At 37.0% G+C, this 23,799-nt stretch overlaps 1 protein-coding gene across 1 annotated transcript; it reads left to right on the forward strand.

Annotated features, from left to right (window-relative positions):
* The first annotated feature begins 11,875 nt into the window (after positions 1-11,875).
* On the forward strand, positions 11,876-22,239 carry G6PC1 (glucose-6-phosphatase catalytic subunit 1). Its single transcript, XM_074261661.1, has 5 exons — positions 11,876-12,191; positions 13,609-13,718; positions 15,968-16,073; positions 17,580-17,695; positions 20,284-22,239. The coding sequence occupies exons 1-5, from the start codon at positions 11,962-11,964 to the stop codon at positions 20,793-20,795; spliced, it is 1,074 nt and encodes a 357-aa protein (XP_074117762.1). The 5' UTR covers positions 11,876-11,961; the 3' UTR covers positions 20,796-22,239.
* The last annotated feature ends 1,560 nt before the right edge of the window (positions 22,240-23,799 follow it).

Consider the following 23,799-nt stretch of genomic DNA (forward strand, 5'->3'; position numbering starts at 1 on the left):
TCTTCATTGTCCAAGCTGTCTGATCCCAACCCGTCTTCTTTAGTGACTTCCAATGCCTCAGCCCAGAAAATAAGTTTTCTTAGCTAGACATTTGTTTTGCTTGACATTTGATTCCTCCTTCCTTTCTCTTTTTCCTCCTCTCCTCATTCCTCTCCCTCTTCCCCACCCTACTTTACTTTACAGACTGAATCTTCGGGCCCTTCGGGGGTCATTCTGTATAGGCTTCTGCCTTTGTGCTGGCCACTAGATAGGGGTATTTCCTTTTCTCATAGACTTCCAATGGAGGATATCCCATAACCTACTTACCTGCTATTTTTACCTTCATTTTCTTATTTTACATGTCTCATCCCTTCCCAAAATCTAACCTAAATCATCCTCTAGCTTAGGTCCTACTATACTCTTTTTCAGAAAAGAAACTGGAAGCTGGAAAATCTGAGACCATTCCCTAGAGGCCTGCACTCAATCATATGTTCTGCTTTTAGGAGAAGGGCAATATGTGAAGAAGCAAGCTGGACTACAGACTAAGCTTCCATTAGAGAATCCTCTCTAATTTAATTCATGGTGGAAGCACTTCTGGCTTAGAAATTCTTTCCCTAGTAATTATATCTCCATTTTTCTAATCTATCAATGATTCAAAACAATGTAATTTTTTCTTTTTGCACATAATAGTATTTTTTTCCAATTATATGTAAAGATGGTTTTCAACATTCATTTTTGTAAGATTTTGAGTTCCAGATTTTTCTCTCTTCCTTTCCCCCACCCCAAGACAATAAGCAATCTGATATAGGTTATACATGTACAATCATGTTAAACATTTTCCCATCTTAGTCATGTTGTGATAGAAGAGTCAGAACAAAGAGAAAAACCACCAGAAAGGAAAAGTCAACAACAAAAAATGAAAATAAAAATAGTGTGTGTTGATCTGCATTCAGATTCCATAGTTCTTTATCGGAATGTGGATAATCTTTTCCATCATGAGTCTTTCGGAATTGTCATGGTTATGGTTGGATCAGTTCACAACTCCACCAATAATACATTAGTATTTGAATTTTCCCAATCCTCGCCAACATTTATTATTTTCCTTTTCTGTCATATTAGCCAATTAATAGGTATAAGGTGGTACCTTAGAGTTAATTTGCATTTCTCTCATTGATAATGATTTAGAGAATTTTTTCATATAACCACAAATAGCTTTAATTTTTTCATCTGAAAACTGACTCTTCATATCCTTTGACCATTTATTAATTAGGAAATGATTTGTATTCTTATAAGTTTGATTCCATTTTCTTTCCATATGTATTCTTTTATATATCTTTATCAAAAAACGCTGGCTATAAAAATTGTTTCCCACCTTTCTGCCTTCCTTCCAATCTTGGCTGTATTGGTTTGTTTGTTTTTAATTAAATATAATCAAAATTATCCATTTTGCATTTCATAATGTTCTCTATTTCTTGTTTGATCATAAATTCTTCCCTTCTCCATAGATTTGACATGTAAACTGTTCCTTACTCTCCAAATTAAAGCATGTAATTGTTTTATATGATGACATAAGACATCAAATTCACTATATGACCTTAGTCAAGTTTTTATCCTTTCTGGACTTGTGTCTGTCTTTGTAAAATGAAGGGATTAGAGTAGACATCCTCCTAAGGATCCTTTCTAGCTCTGATACATTTAGCTGAGTTAAAATAAAAACTGGAGATGCCCAGATGAATTAAAAACCTGCTATTCTATTCTTCATTCTCCAAAATTCTGGATTTTCTACCTATTCTCTTACTTAATTCTGATTTCCACTTTAATGCCCATACTTAGTTTTTTCAATATACATTTTAAAAAACTATTCTATAGGTCCTTGCTATTGATCTATTATTTAGGGGAGTCCAGTAGACTATCTTGCTTTCTCTTTTATCTAGGACTTTTTAGTCATTTATCCTTTTCCTCATGATATTTATTTACCATATCATGTCCTTTTCTAGTCTGTTTACTCACTTTTTCTTTATCAGTTTCACCGTTGGTTTATTTGAGTGGGAGCTGGGCTTACATTCAGTCATTCTTTTAGCTTTTTTTATGGGGGCCCCTTCCCTTTTGTTCCAGATAACGTGTATCAGGTCCTGTACAGCTGAACTACTCTCATCCACTGTTCTGTTTTCCCCTTATGTTCCAGATAACAGTTTTAGGCCTTGTACAGTTGAACTTCTCTCTCAATCCACTGTCCCATTTCACTCTGCTAAAACTAGAAAAATTCAATTATCTTTTTCTAATAAAGAATAAGAAAAAATGGTTCAGATGGATTCCTGATTCATGAACACATATGGTTTTTTTATCCCTATCTTTTCTTTTAAATTATATTTTTTTTTTCATGAAGAAATTTTCTTTTCTTTCTCCTATCCTACCCTATCATTGAAAAAGAAAAACAAAAATTTTCATAGTATTCATAGTTAAGCAAAATTCCCACAGATTTCTATATTAGCCATGTTCAAAAAATGGTAGGTCTCATTCTGCTTTCAGTCATTTCTGGAATTAAGGTTGGTCATTGCACTGGTTTTTATAGTGGTTTATTTTGACACTGCTGTTATAGTACAAATTGTTTTCCTTGCTCCGTTCACTTCACTTTTCATCAGTTTATGCACATCTCTCCAGCTTTCACTGAAAACATCCCTTTCAGCACTTCTTACAGCTCCACAGTATTCCTTTACAACCCTGTGCCAGAGTCTGTTTAGCCATTCCTCAATTCTTCTGTTTTTGCTACTATGAAAAGAAGCATACTTTTGTACATAAGGGTTCTTTTCCTCTTTCTCTGATCTCTTTGGGATATGTCTACAGTCCCTCTCTTTCTGTCTGCTTTCTTATAGAAGTACCTTCCTCTATGGAAGAGCCTTTCCCTCTATAATCAGCTCTGAACTGCCAGAACTCTATCCCCATCTACAGTCGATAACTTTCTCTGAAACCCAGGCTAGCCAGGTTTCATTGATCAGCACCTATTGAGGTGTGGAAATTGACTCAGACTGGGTCATTGACAAGATGAAATTTTGAAGGGACGAAGGACAGATCAAATACTGGTTTCGCCAAAGCTCTAAACAGGGGGCCAATAAGTACGGGGTATATATAGAGAGGACGAGTAATATAACATTATAGGAAATAAGTGCAGAGGAGAGGTCTGTAGTGAAACCAGCAGAGGCCAATTAATCATTTGTCCAGGGCTTTTGTGTGCATTTGAGGTGGGGTAGATTTTAAAAGAGTTTCCTGTGAATTGGATGCATTTTTCTTTATACCCACCAACCCAAAGAATTTTTGGTGATGAGGCTTTAGTAACAGGGTTTAGCTTGAAGTACTCAGAGGAAAGAAAGTGGCCACTTTAGCCAGGAGACGAGGGAGGAAAGCTGATATCTTGCCATATGAGGGTCCCACTTGAACAATTACTCTGTGTTTTTTCTCACAACCATCCCAATGCCCCACTCCTTTCATCTGCCTCCAAATTTGCAGAAGCAAAAAGGTAATTAAAAAAGCAAATCAGTTCTTTCTGCTTTTTATTTTGAAAAGTGAGAGGAAAAAAGAAGGAGGTGAAGCATTTCTTCCTCCTTCTCTGGGCCTCTCCTGGTCTCCCTGGCCCTGCTGGCAAGAGAACAGAACTGTAAACAGGCCTCCTGTGTCCAGGGAGACGTGGAAACAGCAGGACACAGGCAGCTGTTTATTCCCAAGCTAACATTCTTTGAGTTTCCTGCTGTTTTTGTAGCTCAGAATAGTTCCTACATCCTCCCCCCAATCACCTTCATGTCCATTTTATTAAGAAGTCTCCCTTTCTTTGTCAGGTCACATAATTCTTAGGGGCTTTTGGTAACTCTGCAGGAGGACAGGGTATGAGCTGAGATCCTCAGGCATCTGGTTTCCTAATTATCACCCTCCTGCACCTACACACACACACACACACACACACACACACACACACACACACACACACACACACACATGGAGTTTCCACCCATTGGGCCCAGCTGTATAGCTTCTTCTTCTTTTTTTTTTTTTTAAATTAAACCTTCTAAAATTTCTACTTCTAGCTAGAAGAGGAAAATATGAGTTGAAGAGGAAGATAATGAGAAAGAAGGGGAACGAGGGGGATCTTCTAGCTCCTGATTGAACCTTAGTCTTTTAGGAAGAGGAATGAGCTTTCACCATAAGAGACACTTCTCAAAGCATGGGTCCTGGAAATGATGGGATTTTTGCTGATCAACAAGCTGATTCATTTGATGCTAATGTTTAGAATATGACAATGACTTACGTATGTTAGTTTTTAGGAAAAATGGACATCATCTCATTGCTAAAAACAGGATACAAATAGGAATGTGTGAGCCAGGTGGTCCCCTGCTAGAGAGTGTCTAAAAATTGAGGGAAAAACTTGAAAATAGCTAAGAAACAAATATTAAAGGCAAAAGATAATGCTGTAACAGTGGAGCCATAACTTGGGAAAGATGAGCTGGATTTTGTCCCTTCCCCTCCCACACTGATCCTGTGTCTTTCCATGCCTTCACCCTTTCACTGAGGTTTAGGAAGTTGGAAGTGAGGTGGCTGTTCATTGACCATGCCCTGAAGCAAGGGACAGCCTCTCTAACAGAACAGGACACTCCTACCAATGTAATCCACCCAGCCGGAGCACACTGCTCTCTGTCTACCACTCTCCTGTACTGAATGTGCAATGGACAAAAACTTCCTAGTTATAACTCTGGGTCCTAGGCCAAATGGACTTTTGCAGTTTTGTGAAGCTACTGAAGCAGAGGTATAGAATATCTCTTAAAAGAAGATTCATCTTTTCCTCCTTGCCCCCAGTCCCTTAAGGGACAGAGCACCTGGATTCATATTCCAGTTCTGCTGCTTATTACATGCATGACCTTAGATGGTCATGTCACTTCACTTTTCTGTGCCTCGGTTTCTCCATATGTAAAAGAAGAGGGTTGGATTATATGGCTTCGAAGTTCCCTTCCATCTCTAAGTTGAGTTTCTCTTTATCCTGCAATAACTTAGTCTTCTTACTTTATAGTTTAGTTTTTGTTATAAGGAGGGAACCTTTTTTTTTCCATTTTATTTTTTGTTTGGAGGGAATTTCTTAAATGACATACTGAATAGGTGCCATGATGAATATTAACTGGACTAAGTAGTTTAGGTAATCAGACACAAAGGGATGGGGACCACAGAAAGAGACCACCAAGCATCAGTAAGGGCTGATTGCTATCCAGGTGTAACCAGAAAGGGGGAACTTTGCCTAGTAGGGGATTTTCTTTCTTGTGCATCCTGGAGTTGGTACTGGGACATTCACCTCCTTCCCAGAACACTGGGTAGATGAGTGAGCATCTGGATGGAAATGATGGAAAGCAGGAGTTTGGGAGCGTCTCCTAGTGAGGGGTCAGAGATTATAAAATACATCCACAATAGTCAGATAAAGGCTGCTGGTAAAGCCTTTATCTAAAGAGGAAGAAGAAATTGGAAGGAACCAGGGAGAACTCTTTATTGATGACTCCAGAGAAAGACGGATCCTTAGGAAAAGTCAAGGTCGTGCTACTCTTTGGGAATACTACTTGAAAAAAGTGAATGTGTGACTGATCCGAAGCTGCTGCCAGCCACATTGATGGCTGATCATCTTTTATCTTGGGCAGCTTTTGGTAGTCTCAGTATTGGGTTCTTTTATCTTTCAGTTAAATATACTTCCCCATAACTTGAGTATGTTTTTTGGGTTACATGAAGCTGATAAAGAGATAAGACTCTTAATGGGGAATTCTATTTTTGTAAATCTCCCCAGATCTTAATCCCTATTACAAACTGATTTGTAATAGATACACACATTTGAAGTTGAAAAGACTTGAATTTGTAGCCAGCCTTAGACATTCCCTAGCTGAGTGACTCTGAGTAAATAATTTACTCTCTGTCTGCCCCTCATCTGTAAAATGGGAATAATAGTAGCACCTGTTTCTATACAGTCATTGTGAAAATCAAATGAGAGAATTATTGTAAAGCACTGGGCACAGTGACTGGCACCTAGGTAGGCACTGCATAAGTGTTATCTGTTACTATTAGCACATGCAAAGTACTTTGCAAACCTTAAAATGCTATATAAATTCTAGCTGTTGTTATTATAACTACTACATATACATATATAGTGTATATTATTATATGCTATTTATAGTATAGAATGTCATGTAGAATATATGTGTACTATACATAATATAATGATATATGGCATATGTCATCATTATATAATATGTACTATATGTAATTATTATAACTACTTTATGCAAATAATTCTTTTACATTTTAAAACCCTAGACCAAGCTTAGACGTAGCTCAGGTAAAATAAGACAGGAGAGGGAAATGTGTTTGATAAAATTAGGCCAATTTCCTAAGAAGTCTCTTAAATGACCAGGGTAAAATTAGGCCAATTTCCTAAGAAGTCTCTTAAATGACCAGGGTAAAATCTTTTATTTCCCTAGCTGTCTTTAATAATGAGTTTAAATCCTTCATCTTATGAGAGTCCAATCTTACCACTATATACATGGATGGTTCAGTTACCTCACACCACCTTTTATTTGCATTTAGATCAGCATCGATCCAGTAAGTAATGCTTCAAACAAGTCAGTTGAGTTAAATCAAATAAAGGTTTAAGCAGCTAGAGTTTCAGTTTCAGTCACAACTCCCCTTCTGAAATAGCTCTTGTTTTCCACAAGGGAGGATAAATCAGGCCAAATGAAAAAAAGAAAAAAGTTTCCATGAGTATTGAGCCTTTTCCAAATTATCCCAAGCAGTACCTTTAAGGTTTTCAGATGACTAAAGGATATCTTCTGTCTAGCTTAATTAAGAGAATCAAGAAAGTTTTAGCCCAAGGAGGTAGCTGGATATCCGGTAGATTCTTTCTCTCTCAAACTCCTGAGGGTAGTGTAGTCCTGCCAAGGGAGGCTAAAAAAAATCATTCACTAAATATCTTTCATTCAAAATCTACTTCTGCTTCTGACTGCTACTTTTATCTGTGTCATCATACAGTCTCCAAAGTTTAAAGTCTCCGTTTATCTCTGCTTCCTCCCTTATTTTTAATTTTTTTGTGTGAAGCAATTGGGGTTAAGTGACTTGCCCAGGGTCACACAGTTAGTATTATCTGAGATCACCTTTGAACTCAGGGCCCAGTGCTCTAATCACTTCAACATCTAGCTGTCCCTTTTCTTCTTGCCTTCAATAAACTAGCAAGTAGTGTCAATTTTATTTGGAATTTAGTTCTCACCCTTCTTTCCTCTGGTCCCATTGTCATCACTCTTGCACAAGTCTTTATTACTACCTGTCGGAACTAATGTTCTTTCCCACCTCTACTTTTCTACTCAACTACTTAATTCATAGTTCAAACCTTCCCTGGCACTAGACCAGATGGCGTTGGAGAAGGAAGTGAGGCTGGTGATTCCGCACAGCCCACCCTCACTTAAATCATGTCACAGCATCATCTCCCTGATAACATGATCTCCTTTCCAACAGTCTTCCCACTTTGGATTTTTAGGATACTCTGTAATGAAATGTGCTTTTATGTGCACAAATCCTAAGTACTTTTTGCAAAATACAACTAATTCAATTCAACTCAACAATAATTATAATTATCTGTTTATATGTCAAATGTCCTTATTAGACTCCAAATTCCATGAGGTAGAACTCTTTTCCATATTCCTACCCCCATGCCCCATCTCTAGCTTGTTCCCAGGAAATAGCACAATGTTTGAACCATAGTAAATACTTAATAAGCATTTACTGAATTGGATTGAATATCTTTTTTTTGGATATAAGGAACCAAGTGGTCTATTGTCCCATCAATCAAGAAGATTTCTGGAGTGCTGAACCAGACTATTTTTCCTCAAGGAAGAAGATTTGTTTGTGATTCCAATGGAGGTCACAAGGTTTATGAACTTAGAACTCGAAGAAATCTTAAGGTTCTTGATGATTCTGAAGCTTAGGGCTTTGTCTTATGTAATCTTATATTTCCATGGCTTCCTAACAATGCTTAGCACATAGTGGGTCCATAACGTATGCTTTTTGAATCTATTGATTCATTTAGCTTTTGTAGAAAAAAATCAATACTACCACTGAGATTGAAAAGTGGAGGGTTGAGAAAGAAGCAAGAGCTTTGACTATACAATTTTTTAAAATGACCACAACCGACTTCAGTGTGTATTTTTTTTTTCCTAAATGAACAGAGTGTTCACCCTATTCATCTAGAGTGACTAGGACCATGCTCCCTTCACCTGGTTAACAGATGAACAGTTCAAGGTCCTGGTGCTGAACTTTCTCACTGCGCCGTAAGATAAGTCAGTCATTTTCACTGCCTAACAATAATTAATCCATCTCTTTCCCCAACCTGTTTTTCCCAAAGTGTTTTTGTAGAAATGAGTAGGGTCATTTCAAAGATAACAGTTGTTTGTCTTATCAATTTCCATCTCCTCCTCTTAAATACTACACTTACCCATTCCCCACCAAGAAAATCCTCTGAAAGAGATTAGAATTTTTTTTTTTTAAGCTGTACTGTTTGGAATGGGAAAACTCAGATTCTGGACATGAATCTGCAGAGAAACCCACTTTTCTGCTACTCAGAGGGAGGTCGTCATTGATAATAAGGACTTCATCCTTGTATTATTCTGGAAAGGCATTAGTTAACACCATGGCAACAAGGAAACAAGGACAAAGCAGTTTCTCTCCTCCTTAGAGTTCTGGTCCCCAGCCCAGTCGATGCTGCTTAAATGAAAACAAAAGTCCTAGAATCCTTTTAATCATGTCAGTCCAAAATGTACTTTCTGGGAGACAGTTTTTCTCCATCTCTTCCCCCACGTAGAAACTACAGCCATGTAAAAGCTGTGTTGTTTTTTACTATGTCTTAACAGCGACCAACTGGCTGAAAGAGAGCCAGCCAAAGAGAACTCCACAAACTTTTCCATTTTAACTGCCTCTGGTCTCTGAGCAGACATTTCCCCAAAGGGCAGCTGACCAAGTCTGAACAAAAGGGAATGGAGTCAAAACTCCATTCAAAGGGGGAGATTGAAATTAAATTCAAACAAGAAACTCTTGAAAGAGAGAATTGTCATTTTGCTGGGAAAGGTGACTAAGGAAAGGTGAAATGAAATCTTTGAAGGCAGTAAAATAAATTTCCAAATTCTCAAATGTCTCTTGCAAAATACAACCAATTCAATAAGTATTTATTTGTTGTTTATTTTGCTAAGGCATTTGGAGTTAAGTGACTTTGCCTAGAGTCACCTAACTAGGAAATGTTAAGTGACTGAGGTAATATTTGAACCTTTTTTATTGAGCCTGTATTGAGCCTGGTCCTCCTGACTTTAGGACTGGTGCTCTATCCACTGAGCTATCTAAACAAGTGTTTATTAAAATAAAATTATGTGCAAGAGAAAACAAAGACTAGAAGGAGACAGATCTTGTCTTTTAGGGGCTGACTTTCTAACACAGAATGTTGGAAGACACACTAGAAGTCATCTAATTAAACTCCTTTTATTTTACAGGGGAGGAAACTAAAAGCTAGAAAAAAGTGACTTATCCAAAATCACAAAGGGAATAAATGGTACAGCTCAGATTCAAAACTAGCAAAATTGGAAGGAATCTCAGAGCTATCTAATCCCAAACTCCTTTTCCTTCCTTCGTTCCTTCTTTCCTTCCTTCTTCTCTCTACTCTTTCATCATGTGATAAATTTTTGCAGGAAGCAGCAGAAAAAGATTGCCACTGAGGCTAAGGGGAGAATGGGAAATGTTGGTAGGTGAGAAGCAGTTGGAAACCAGTAATAGCTTCATGATGTAATCCATGATTGTTCCAGCCAAGCTTGTCATCAAATCTGGCAGGCTGCCCCAAATCCCTCCTCTGCTTTTGCAGAAGGCAAATATCAGCCCCATAATGACTCCTTATCGAGAAGAGTTGAGCTCCCTGTTGTTCCCACCAGAAGATAGTGCCCTCCTCTTGCTCCCCACATGCTGGGCACATGACCAAAACTTGTGAGACTCAGAGAGAGAGACTCTGGCCCCTCGGAAGTTTAACCCTATGAGGGCCCCCGCTTTGTTATTGGGTAGTACGGAGACAGCGACTGCTCCATTTATACATAGATTCCCTTCATGCAATTGAAACCAGGGCAGGAGATAATTACTCAGAATTCGGAGAAGAAGGCTTATTTAGGAGAGAGAAAACTCCTTCCCAGAGGAGGACACTTATCAATAAGCCATTAAGATGAGCCTCCCCATATACAGGATTGTTTAGCTGACACATTTCATTATGAAATCCATCCTGACTACTACTTGTAGAAGAAAAACTTTCCAGGAAGAATCTGATCTGATGCACTGAGAAAATTTGACAAATCCTACTCCAGCTCCTTCTGTGATCATTTCCAGCATGGACCATCATTTGCATTGGCTCCAAACCCTTTCATTTTGGGTCTCTTCTTCATCCCTACGTCAGCCCACTTGCCCTTCTCTGCTCCATATATACTAAGCAGATAGACTATGCTTACTGAAGAGAAAGTTGCATTGGTTGGGGAAAAAAGAAAATATGGCTGTTTTAAAAGTTTTGCTCCCTTTATACACTATTATGACAAATGTCATAATTTTGTAAGTGTTAGTTCATCTTCTTTTTCAGGTATGTGCTACCTGTAATCAGGGTCTTTTTTCCAAAATTTCAGAGCTGGTGCAAGGTTTTATGCTCTACTCAATGTTACTGGCCATCCTGAAATTAAGGATTATAAGCATTTTATGCCTGTGGCCATTTGTTTTTTCATAGATAGGTATTCATTCAACTAAATTGAAAGTAACAGTTTTAATTTTTTAAGCCTTTTTTTTCTTTTCACACTGAATGGTTTTTAAAATTTTATTCCAATTACATGTAAAGATAGCCTTCAACATTATTTCTGTAAGATTTTGAACACCAAAATTTTCTCCCTCCTTCTCTTTCCACCTTCACTTGCCAAGACAGCAAATAATCTGATATAGGCTATACATGTACAATCATGTTAAACATATTTCAACATTAGTCAATGAAAGAAAGATTAGCACAAAAGTGAAAAACCATGAGAAAGAAAAAAAACAAATTTTTTAAAAAGTGAAAATAGTGTGCTTTGATCTGCATCCAGACTCCATAGTTCTTTCTCTGGATGTGGATGGCATTTTCCATCAAAAGTCTGTTGGATTTGTCTTGGATCCAAAGAAATGGTTTTTAAAGATCTGGAAAATTTTTTAAAGATTTGGAAGCTGCCAAATTAAGTAATTAGTCCATTTATAATAATATTGTTTCTCTCCAATGCTGAGAAAGGGAGTTGCCAAACCATCAACATTTCTGAAGACTGGATGCATCTGAAGACATAGACATTAAGCCAACAATTTCTCAAGAAATAGAACTGCCTGCTTTCTTTTAATTAACAACAAAAATGCAAATCACTAGAGAATGCAAAAAAGTGACTGAAAGGGATTTAAACTAAGGCATTTTCATTTTATTACGTCCCCCCAAACAAGCTGGTGAGTATACTACAGAGGGTACAAACTCCATATACAGCTCAGGGAGCTTTCCAAATGTAGCAAGAAGTAGTAAACGGTTTAAACTTGATCCTGTCTTTGGCCTAGTTTGAAAGGACAGGAGGGCAGTTATATGTAATAGCAAAGGTTAATAATTGTCCCTGCTGAGTCTCTGGCAGATCAGGTTGTTTTTGTGTGTCTGTTTTCCTATTTTACGTAAATCATCCCACATGTGTTTGCATCAACCTTCTGGTGATGCACCTTTGATCAATAGATTTTAGACAAAAGTGGTTTTTGAGTCCAAAGATCAGGGTTGAAATGACCTACAGCTGGGAGTAAGGGAGTATAAAACAGAGGAAAGGATCAATTTAAGAGCAGAACAATCACAGCGGAGCCTGAAATAACTTCACGTGCTTTGCTGAGGGCCAGAAGTGCCAAGAGGAAGTGAGGATGGAGGCAGGGATGAATGTCCTCCATGACTTTGGGATCCAATCGACTCACTACCTCCAAGTAAATTACAAGGACTTTAAGGACTGGTTCCTCTTGGTCTCAGTGCTTGCAGATCTTAGGAATGCCTTCTATGTCCTATTTCCCATTTGGTTCCATGTACGAGAGGCTGTGGGCATCAAACTACTTTGGGTAGCTGTGATTGGAGACTGGCTGAATTTGGTTTTTAAGTGGTAAGTAAGAATCTGGACAAGGAAGGAAAGTAACGGGAAATCAGGAAGGGGAAGAGCTCTGTCTCCCATTGATCCTCCAAAGGGAACCTGTTTTCCAATCCCTATCTGGATTCTTTGAGAGAACATCAACTGCTCTCCCTTTGCTTTTAATGTCTAATACAAGTATTGGAAGCAGAACTTTTACTGAGTTAGAGTATGGAATTAACTAACTCATTATGGAATGAAGGAAGGATAATCTAATTTAGGAAAAAGTCTGAATTTTGACAATTTTGAAAAAAGAAATGAAACTTTAAAAATTTTTGAAATATAGTACAAAATACAATGACTAGTAGAAAGAGATAGAAACAAGTAAAATGAGGTAAGACAATTAAAATAGAATAGTAACACAAACCCTTTAATGTTAATTATTAAGTACAGAAATTGAAAGAATATTGAAGAAATGTTTGAGTTCTTTATTAGAAAAGACTGCTAATTCTAAATGCTTGTTTTCTCTACTCTACTGTAAGACTACAGGAATTCATAGATGAAATCCTTTCAAACTTTGTACCTAATAAAGCCATGTAATAGATTGTATCTGATTGACTACTAGCTTAGTGGGATCTGAATTAATGGTGCTTTATTTTATTCAAGGCCTGGATTTTTGTCTATCAGTAGGGGAGAAAATGATTGCTCTTAAATCCAAAAGGAATCTATCATCTTCTAACCTTATAGTGACAAAGGACTCTTGACATGTCTTTAACTAAAATGAAAATTTAATTTTTTCTAGTCCATCTTTAAAATGAAAGGACAAACAAACATTTGTTCAGTTTTTTTATTCCAAAGTGGAAAGGATAAAGATATAGGTGCAAGGGATGCATTTTTGAGGTAGGCAATGTTCTTCAGTTCTTGGAAGATAGGAATTCTAGCGGGAATGGAAGGGTCATGTGCTTGTAGAAACTTGTGACTGTAGAAACTCAGGGCTCTCCTTAATTGAAGAGAAGAGAGAAAGGTAGATGCAATGGTTGAGCATTGATAGGTCTAAGTTGTTAACTTCAGTTGTTCAATTTTAAATTATCTTTTTGGGACGGTTAAGGATAGCTTGGAATTGTGATGAGAATTTAAGAGCCCTGAGCTGGGATCCAGGAGCCCTGGGTTTGAGACTAACTTGATTCATTAACTCTGCAAGTTACTTTATTTACTGGATCCAAGATTCCTCATCTGTAAAATTTTAGGATTGGATAGATTGGTGATGCTCAAGATCTCTTCCCACTCTGATATTCTGTGGTTCTAGAATCATAGTTAAACAAAGCTACCATCTTTAGATGGCCATTTAAAGATAGGAAAGTAAATGTGTGGTTTTTTTCACTTATATACTCTCTCATTCTCTGGGAAAGAAGACCCTGTAACCTTTTAGAGCTTTCTTCTTGCTCCCTGACAGGATTCTTTTTGGGCAGCGTCCATACTGGTGGGTACTAGACACTGACTACTACACAAACACTTCTGCGCCTGTGATAAAGCAATTCCCCATCACCTGTGAGACTGGACCAGGTGAGATTTCATTTAACATATCTCGTTATTGATTAACTTTGTATAGACATGAAATTCAAATGAAGCACTTGCTATATGTAGAGCTATTATTATGGTTGTTAAGGTTGCTATATTATAGGGAAGGTAGGTGGTGTAGTTGATAGTAGGGTTTGAAAACTTTAGTTCAGATTCAACCTCAGACACTTCCTAGATGATTGACCTCAGGAAAATTACTTTATCCTGTTTCTCTCAGTTGTCTCATCTGTAAAATGAGCTGGAGAAGGAATGACAAATCAATCCAGTATCTTTGCCAAGAAAATCCCAAATGGATTATGAAAGTCATATACAACTAAATAACAAATGGCAAAGAAGGGAAAAGAAAAATTCATTCTGGCCTGTAATATAATAAAGCAATGAGAGGAAGTGGGAGAGAGGTAGATTTAGGAATCTTATGTACGGAAAAGCTTCTTTATAATCGGAGCTTATTTTAAAGATGGATCTAGAAATAATGTAATGGATTTCCTCAGGGGATAGAGGTTTTTCTTTATTGGAACTCTTCAGATAGAGACTGGATGGCCACTTGAGGAGGACATCAAGGATGGATACAGATTATGTAAATAGCTTCTGAGGTGCCTTTAGAATTATTGGATTCTGTGATTTTTTTAAATTTTAATTTTATTTTTTTATTTTTACAAAAATTTTATGCATAGGTAATTTTCTAGCATTGACAATTGCAAAACCTTTTTTTCAATTTTCCCCCTTCTTTTCCCCACTCCTTCCCCCAGATGACAAGTTAACCAATACATGTTAAATATGTGAAAGTATAAGTTAAATATAATACACATATACATGTCCAGTTATTTTGCTGTACAAAAAGAATCCGACTTTTAAACAGTGTTCAATTAGCCTGTGAAGGAAGTAAAAAATGTAGGTGGACAAAAATAGAGGGATTGGGAATTCTATGTAGTGGTTCATAGTCAACTCCCAGAGTTCTTTCGCTGGGTGTAGCTGGTTCAGTTCATTACTGCTCTATTGGAGCTGATTTGGTTCATCTCATTGTTGAAGAGGGCCACGTCCATCAGAATTGATCATCATATAGTATTGTGGTTTAAGTATATAATGATCTCCTGGTCCTGCTCATTTCACTCAGCATCAGTTCATGTAAGTCTCTCCAGGCCTTTCTGAAATCATCCTGCTGGTCATTTCTTACAGAAAAATAATATTTCATAATATTCATATACCACAATTTATTCAGCCATTTTCCAATTAATGGGCATCCACTCAGTTTCCAGTTTCTCGCCAGTACAAAAAGGGCTGCCACAAGCATTCTTGCACATACAGGTCCCTTTCCCTTCTTTAAAGGATTCTGTGATTTTTCAAGAACTTCCATTTATTTCAGTTACAAATCAGCTCAGAGATTATTTACAGGTTAATGTATATTTGCCCATGTCATTTTGGAAATCCACTGAGTATAAAGCATATCACAGACCTTTTTGGAATAATATTTTGAAATAATTGAGGGAAACTATGATGGAGAAACTTGTACGTTGGCTGAGTATGTAGGAAAATATAGAAAAGTTTTCCATAGATGTGTTGTCACCTAGGTGCATCAGATTGGGGTCAAGTTGGGATTTTCCCATAGAGGAAATGGGCAGAAGCTCTGGATCTATAAAGGGTAGCCTAAATTTGTTTCTTCCAGGAAGGGAAGTAGCAATGGCCAGAGATTTTGGACATTCTCTACTCAGAAACGGCTTTGTAGATGAAACTAAGTTAGTGGTACATCTGTCACACCTTGCGGTTAACTTTATTCATTAAAACCACATTAGTATTTTTCAGTCAAATGATAGGAAATTCCTAGAATGAACCCTTGTGAGGGGAGATAGTAGAAGGGGTACATGGGATCTTTCCAAAGCTAGGGAAAGTCAGAAGCACTTTTCTTGGTTTTTTTTTTTTTTTTTCATTTCTCTCTCTCTCTCTCTCTCTCTCTCTCTCTCTCCTCTCTCTCTCTCTCTCTCTCTCTCTCTCTCTCTCTCCTCTCTCTCTCTCTCTCATCTCTCTCTCTCTCTCTCTCTCTCTCTCTCTCTCTCTCGTCTCTCTCTCTCTCTCTCTCTCTCTCTCTCTCTTCTCTCCTCTCCTCTCTCTCCCTCTCCTCTCCTCTCCTCTCTTCTCTCTCCTCTCCTCTCCTCTCCCCTCTCTCTGTCTCTTCCTTCCTTTCTTTTCCTCCCCTCCCTTCAGTTTTTGAGGCACTGTGTTTCCTTCTGGTCCTCCAGGTAGTCCTTCAGGCCATGCCATGGGGGCAGCAGGTGTATACTATGTAATTGTTACATCCATCCTCTCCCTTACTCGTGGAAAGAAGAAGACGACTCTCAAGTTTCGGTAAGAAAGCTTTCAGTGATTGGTTGAGAAACTAAGGGAATGAGAAAGGGATCAATTAGCTCTCTGGCTGAATAAATTATTTTCTCTCACTCTTACTCTTTCTCCCATAGTCTCATACATTAGAATGGGAATAATAAATTTGAGTGACTCCTATTAAACAGGAATCCTTTTCTGGTCATTATTCCCAGGCAGCCAAGTAACCACACATTGGATGGAATGCTGGACCCCATAGTCAAATCTGGCCTCAGACATTTCCTAGCTTTGTGATTCTGAGCAAGTACCAATCTCTGCTTGCCTCAGTTTCCTAACTCTGAGATAATAGCATTTCCTTCACAGGGTTTTTGTGAAGATCAAATGAAGTAATATTTGTAAAGCACTAGTATAATAATTGACACATAGTAGGTGCTATATTCTTATTCTCTTAATATTTCTATCAATGACCTCTATGGAAACATAGATGGGATTTATATCAAATTTACAAATGACCCAAAGCTGGGATGGAAGACTAATGTATTGGATGACTGAATCTAATAAAATAAATGTTTATTGGTTTATTTTTTTAATCTGATCTGAAATTTCTAGGTCTATGGAATGCCTGATAAGGGACTTCATCTATTAATACAAGTCATCACTATCTCTGAAACTTATAGTCTTAGAAAATTTCCTAAGGACACTGATATTTTAAGAGATTTGCTTAAAATCATCTAGAAAGTATGTGTTTCAGGAGGGACTTGGAATTCAAGTTTTCTTGACTCCAAGGCCAGCTTTTCATACACTAAGTCACAACTACCTCTTAAGATGAAATTTAACTCAGAAAAATGTAAAACCTGTCACTTAAATTCAAAAGTTAGTTACCCATATTCAGGATGTGGGAGATGTAACTGGACAATGACCTTAGGGTCTTAACAGATTGCAAGCTCAATTTGCAGCAAGGGTGATGTGGTCATTGAAAAGCTAATGGTCTCTTAGGTTGCATTAATCCACAATGAAAGAAATAGTAGCCCTGGTCAGACTCCATCTTTGGAGGATTATATTCAGTTCTGGACACCACTGGCAATCCAGAGTGTATCCAGAAGGCATGGTGAGGGATGATGATTACTAGAAGGAACTTGATAGGGTAAGCTAGAGAAATAAGACTGTGGGGATATGATCACTGCCTGCAACTGTATACATAATTATTTTATTACCCCTCAGTTGCAAAGACAGTGATTACTTGTGTTAGTAGAGAAGTTTCATAGACCTAGAAATCATAGGTCAGATAAAAAATAATGTATTAATAGACACTCTGCTCAGAACCCAGAGGGCAATAACCTGGACCAATGGGTGGAAGTAACAAGAGTTTGATTTCAACTCAACATACTAAAAATATCTGAAAATGGAATGCACTACTCTTAAAGTATCAGTAACTCTGTTCCTCAAAGTGTTTGTATAGAGGCTGTATGATATCATTGAATGGCATCTCTGCTCTGTCCCTCAGTCCTGCTGTGTTTGGGTTTCCTTTTGCAGGTGCCTGTATGTCCTTCTGTGGTTGGGGTTCTGGGCTGTGCAGCTCAATGTCTGTCTGTCCCGAATCTATCTCGCAGCCCATTTCCCTCATCAGGTTATTGCTGGGGTCCTCTCAGGTCAGTAATAATTACACCATCTTCTTCTGTCTCCTTAATCATAACAATGCAACATACCGCCCTTATTGTGAATGTACTTTTATGATTTCAAAGGTTTGCAAATCAAAGGAAGAGAGTTTATAGAGCTGCTATTTTTTTCTCTTTCTCTTTTTTCAGTTTTGTGGTTTACAGTTTTTATTTCCCCCAATTACATGTAAAACAATTCTTTTCACTTGTTTTTAAAATTTTGAGTTCCAGATTCTCTCCCTTCATCCCCACCCCTTACCCTCATTGAAATGGCACATGTGAAATTAAGCAAAACATTTCCATAAAAGTCATATTGCAAAAGAAAACATATATCTCCTCCCCCCTAAAAAAATCAAGAAAAAAAAGGTCTTTTAGACATTGTATTGCTGAGAATAGCAAAGTCATTCACAGCTGATCATCCCACTACATTGCTATTACTTTATGCGAAGTACATTTCACTTTGCTTGAACCCTTGGATAATTTCCAAGTTTTTCTGAGAACATCCTGCTCATTATTTCCCATAGAATATTAATATTCCATCATAATCATATACCACAATTTTTTCAGCTATTCTCCAACTGATGAGCATCCACTCAATTTCCAAATCCTATAAATAATTTTGTATATATTGGTCCTTTTCCTTTTAAATTTTTTTTGGGGGAGGGATTCATGCCTAGTAGTGGTTTTGCTAGGTCAAAAGATATGCATGATTTTATAGACCTTTGGGCATAATTCATATCTTTTAATCATTTATCACTTGGGGAATGGCTCTTATTTTTTATAAATTTGACTCAGTTCCCTATACATTGAGAAATGAGGCTTCAAATTTATTTTCATAATTACTATGGCTAACTGTATTTCCTCTTTGTTTATTCTATTCTCTTTCCTTTTATCCTATCCTTCCTCAAAAGTGTTTTGGAGAGCTATTATTTTTGATAGCAAGGTATGCTTTACTTTACATAATATGTAGATTTCTGAAAAGTGGTTTGGAAACCATAATTTTGTGAATGGAGTCATGGTCTCATTATACTCTTAAGAGTTTCTTAGAGGCTTAGCTTCAGGTTAATTTACCAAATCATAATAATCACAACAACAAAAGCTCTAAGAAAGCTCCATATATAAAGAAATCCTTTTCTAACACATATAGTCTTGTTAGTTCAAATTTTTGTTAATTTTTGTTAGTTCAGGTTTTCCTGAATTTTGGTTTTCTTAAAGTGAGGTAGGCTTTAGGGCAAACATAAAAAAGAATGTTGACTTTGGTAGAATACTTAGAATAGGAGACCTCGGAATGTGTGATAATAAGAGGGAGATTGTGGAATCTCCATTTGTTATGTCATTCCACTAATATGTATTAAGCAAGTTATCTTCTATATTCTGAAAAATGTCCTCAGTACTAGGGCAGTTGCTAAGTTTAGATAAAACAGAATTCTTGTTTTCATCATGCTTACAGATTTTCCCTTCCTTAGAGATCTTTAAGAACCGAATTCAACACAAGGGAAGGTTCATTTTTTTCCCCCATTGTTAAAATCCATGTTATTTTTCTAAAAATATTTTATGGATATCCTTTCTTTTTTCATTACTTTCATTTCCAAATATATTTGTTTCTTTTCCCTTGCCCAGCATGTTATTCCCTTTACAACACATTTTTTAAAGATAAGGAAAAAGAGTTAACCAATCTAGTCTATGTTTAATACCCTTAGTCCCCTACATCTTCAAAGGAATGGTTTAATTTACTGGGAGTAAGAGGAAGAAGAAGAAATAATACTTCTGAAAATTCCAATAATGTAAATAACCTGTATCCAAAAAAAACACACTTTGATTTTTTTTGGGGGGAAGGGCAGGATCTGTGACTTGTTATAAACATCTAAAATAAATTAAAAGGAGAGACAATATGCAATTAAGAATGAAGAGCAAAGGCAGCAAAACAAGCTAGTTAAAAGTTTCCTCAATCTAAATTATTCTATTGTTGTTCAGTCATGTCTGACTTTTCATGATCCCATTTGGAGTTTCCTTTGCAGAGATACTAGAGTGCTTTGCAACTTCCTTTTCCAGCTCATTTTATGGATGAGGAAACTGAGGCAAAAAGGGTGAAGTGATTTGCCCAGGGCCACACAGCTAGGAAATATCTGAGGCTGGATTTGAACTCACTCCAGACCCAGTGCTTTATCCACTGTACTTTACTGAAGTAAAATATCTAAGTAACCTCCATGGCAGCCTCAGTTATTCTAGACAGTTCAAAGCCCAAGACCTTTGGTCCAGGTCCTAGGGATAAGAGAGACCAGCACCAAAAGATTAGGTTGGAGAAAGCAGAAAAGGAAGAGCTGTCAGTTTGGGGATTTTTTTGCATTTTATTTTATAGATTTTTAAAAGGACCTTAATGATTATTTAATTATTTAGTGCAAGTTACTTATTAAGATCAAGCTGATGTCTCTTATGTTACCCTCTAAATCTGCTGTATATAATTTCATATATATAATATACATATATATAATATAATATATACTATACTATACTATAATATATATAATATAATATAATATAATTTAATATGCTAATGTCATTTTTGTCTAATAATTATTTAGGTATTGCTGTTGCTGAAACTTTCCAACACATCCAGAGCATCTACAATGCCAGTCTCAAGAAATATTTTATGGTCACCTTCTTCCTATTTAGTTTTGCTATTGGATTTTACCTGATGTTGAAAGGGATGGGAATTGACCTTCTATGGACTGTAGAGAAAGCCAAGAGGTGGTGTGAACGGCCAGAATGGGTCCATATTGACACTACCCCCTTTGCCAGTCTACTCAAGAACCTTGGGACCCTCTTTGGCCTGGGACTGGCCCTCAACTCCAGTATGTATAAGGAAAGTTGCAAAGGGAAGCAGAGCAAGCGGCTTTCCTTCCGCCTGTGTTGTATCGTGGTCTCTCTGGTCATCTTGCATCTTTTTGACGGTTTCAAACCCCCATCCCAGATGGAGATGCTTTTCTATGCCCTGTCTTTTTGCAAGAGTGCCGCAGTACCACTGACATCAGTTAGCCTTATCCCTTACTGCTTCTCCCGGATCCTGGGGCAGTCTGAGAAGAAATTTTTATAGTGGACCTGGAGACTTAAATATTCACTATAAATGAATTGTGCTACTTGGGGGTAGGTGGTGCTCTGACAGCCTACGGTTTGGCTAGTAGGTTCAGGAGTTGGACTACTGGCTCTCATGAAGGCATGTTACTTTTATTCTGTCCAATCCACAGTAGCAGAACTCCCAGATGGTACAGGCCTTACAAGTCCCTAGTACCAGAGTTCAGGTTGGGGATCACTTGTGAATTTTTCCAGGCTGTGTCTACTCATGCTGAGAAAAAGAAGAAGGAATAGGAGGGTGGGGAAAGAAGTAGAGATGGAGAAGAATTTTTGAGGATTCTGCGTATTATTTACAAAAAAAGAAATCATTTGATGATGAACATTACCTGAATAACACCAATTAGTTTGAATTTTCTAAGTGAAGGCATTTTCCCTCATCAGGACCAGCCTACAAGAATGATGCATAAGTAGTAAGATAAGTAATTGTTCTTATCTTTTTTTCCTGAATGAATGTATGGTTAACATACAACTACCAGTATTTTTTAAATGGCTGAGATGAGCCTACCTGGGTGATACCCTACCTGGGTCAGGATATCCGGCCACATTTTGTTTGCCTTGATTACACCTGTTAATATTATTTTTTTAAAAATAAATGTTCTATTGATGCTTTTTTTAAAAACAAATCTAGGTCACTTTCTAATGACTTCCTTCCTTCCTCCAGCTTCCACTTCCCCCCAACCCTTTCTTATTACAAAGAAGTTTAATTAAGCAAAACAAACCAACATACTGACCACAGATAACACAGATCTCATTCAATCTCTATAATCCATTCTAAGGAGGAGGAAAAGTATGTTTCACAATCTTCTGAAATGGAACGGCTCCTAACATTGATTGTTGAAGTCTTTTAATATTGTGCTTAAAAAAAAAAAACATTATAAGGGTCATCATATAAATCATATAAACTATCTCATACCCATTCTTTCTCTACATCACATCAGCTAACTTTTCCCACTGGCCCCAACTCCAGTCCATTATCTTATTCCCAGCTTTCTGAAAAAGCAAATCTATTCTGGTGCTTTTATGTTTTTAGGCTAAGCTCTAGGATATTGGGAAAAAATGGCAAGGGAAGGGCAGCTTTCTACCTTCCCAGAAGGTCACTCCAATGTTACTTTTGATTCCTAGAGCACAAATGTGACTCCTTCCTCTGGCCAAAGAGGAAAAGGGAAAAAAATGGGAGAAAAGGCCAAACTCCTCTTTTCCTGTTTTACAAAAGGACTTCTCAGATGAATTTGCTTACAAAGGAGATTCCCCCAAAAATTGTTGAAACCTATTTATTTGATAGTCCTTGTGTTTGCTATGATTACAATACAGTTCTATGATCCATATCAATGATCCTGGACATAATATCTGTATAAGAAAATATATAATATATGTGTAGTATTTTATTAAAACATTTTTAAGAAAAATAAGTTTATCTGATTATTCTATTTCAGGTATAACAAGACTCTGGGGTTTTATTCATGGTTTGGGTAATTCTTTCTTTCTCTGAGCAAGTAATTTAGCCTTTGTACCTAAATTTCCCTTTTAAAAAATGGAAATACTGGTGTCCTGGGCAGGTAGCAAACCCTGGTAGGAATGGTATATGTTTGAAGTAATGGCTTGGGCAGGGCTATCATTTTAACATGGATCAAGAAAAAGATAAACTTACTGGAAACAGAATCCATTAGGATAGTCATCATTTTAGGGGTGATGGTAGCTGTAAGCCACCAAGGTAAGCAGAGCTGTCAGTTACTCACACTTCCCTCCCCTTTTTGTAGTTTCAGCTCTTCAGGTATGATTTTCTTCATAGCCACTGCTAACATCCTTTTCCCACTAAAGGAGTTGTTTTCCCTTCATATCAAATCAAAGATAATGGTAGATGTCTGCCACAATGCCAGCCCAGTTAATTTTTTTTTTTTCAAAAGAAATCTATGAACTTCTCCCTGATCTGAGAAGTTGTTTAAAAACAAAACAAAATATGATAACTTTATCAGCTGTGAACCTCCAACCAGGAATCTTTTTTGGGGGGAGGGGGTGGCGAAGCAATTGGAGTTAAGTGACTTGCTGAGGAAGCATTAAATATTTTGAGACCAAATTTGAACTTGAGCCCTCATGAGTTGAGGGTCAGTGCTCTATCCATTGTGCCATCTAGCTATACCAAGGATATCCTGGGATCTTATTCTGATAAAATGCAGCAGTTTTAAATCTATCTCCCCTTCCCAGTAGTGCCCAATCACCTCACTGATCACTACATTCAAGCAACAACCCATGGTTTATCAATTATATTTATTTATTACGTATTAATTTTATTCATAATTGTCATTAGTTTTTATTTATATTATTTATCCATTCATAATAATTTATTATATTATTTTAATAGTATATATTTATTATATTTATATTTTATTATATTTTCCTAAAGAGAATATAATAAACTTTTAAGTACACAAGAGTAAGAATTTTCCCTCTCCAGAGAGAGGGAATTTACCCCTTTTCTATGATTTTTCCAAATTACCTCAGCTTCATATTATTTGTGTTGATGACCTCATGGGAGGAACTCTTCTACTACTTCTGCCTTTCACAAATTCTTTGCTTCTTTTTCCCCTAAGTTCAAAAATAGGCAAGTCTGCAAGGCTGAGTTAGAGCTTCTAAGAGTCCCACATTAAGGTCAAAACTATTAGGCTAGAGGGTTAAGAAGAGGAATCCTGGGAAATTTCTGATTAGTATGCATTGTCTCTAATATTTCCTTTGTGACATCTTCAGTAGGTATAACTAAGTTAAAGCTATATTAAAATAGAGATATCAATTTGGGCTTGTCAGAATAGGACAAATTTATGCAGAATATGTTCTCAGGAATTAGGGGCTAATAAAAATTATAGATAAGGAGGGTTGTACAGGTTAGGGTTCAAGAAAGATTTTATGTTGTGGTAAAGATTGTCATAGTTATAAACTATAAGTCAACATAGACCACTCTAGCAAAACAGGAA

This window comes from Sminthopsis crassicaudata, chromosome 4, assembly GCF_048593235.1.
Source record: "Sminthopsis crassicaudata isolate SCR6 chromosome 4, ASM4859323v1, whole genome shotgun sequence".
Taxonomy (NCBI): Eukaryota; Metazoa; Chordata; class Mammalia; order Dasyuromorphia; family Dasyuridae; genus Sminthopsis; species Sminthopsis crassicaudata.

Coding starts and splice junctions, on each gene's coding strand:
- G6PC1 (XM_074261661.1), top strand. CDS start 11,962: ATGGAGGCAGGGATGAATGTCCTCCATGACTTTGGGATCCAATCGACT. Junction 13,719..15,967: donor CACCTGTGAGACTGGACCAG/GTGAGATTTCAT, acceptor CTGGTCCTCCAG/GTAGTCCTTCAGGCCATGCC. Junction 17,696..20,283: donor TATTGCTGGGGTCCTCTCAG/GTCAGTAATAAT, acceptor ATAATTATTTAG/GTATTGCTGTTGCTGAAACT.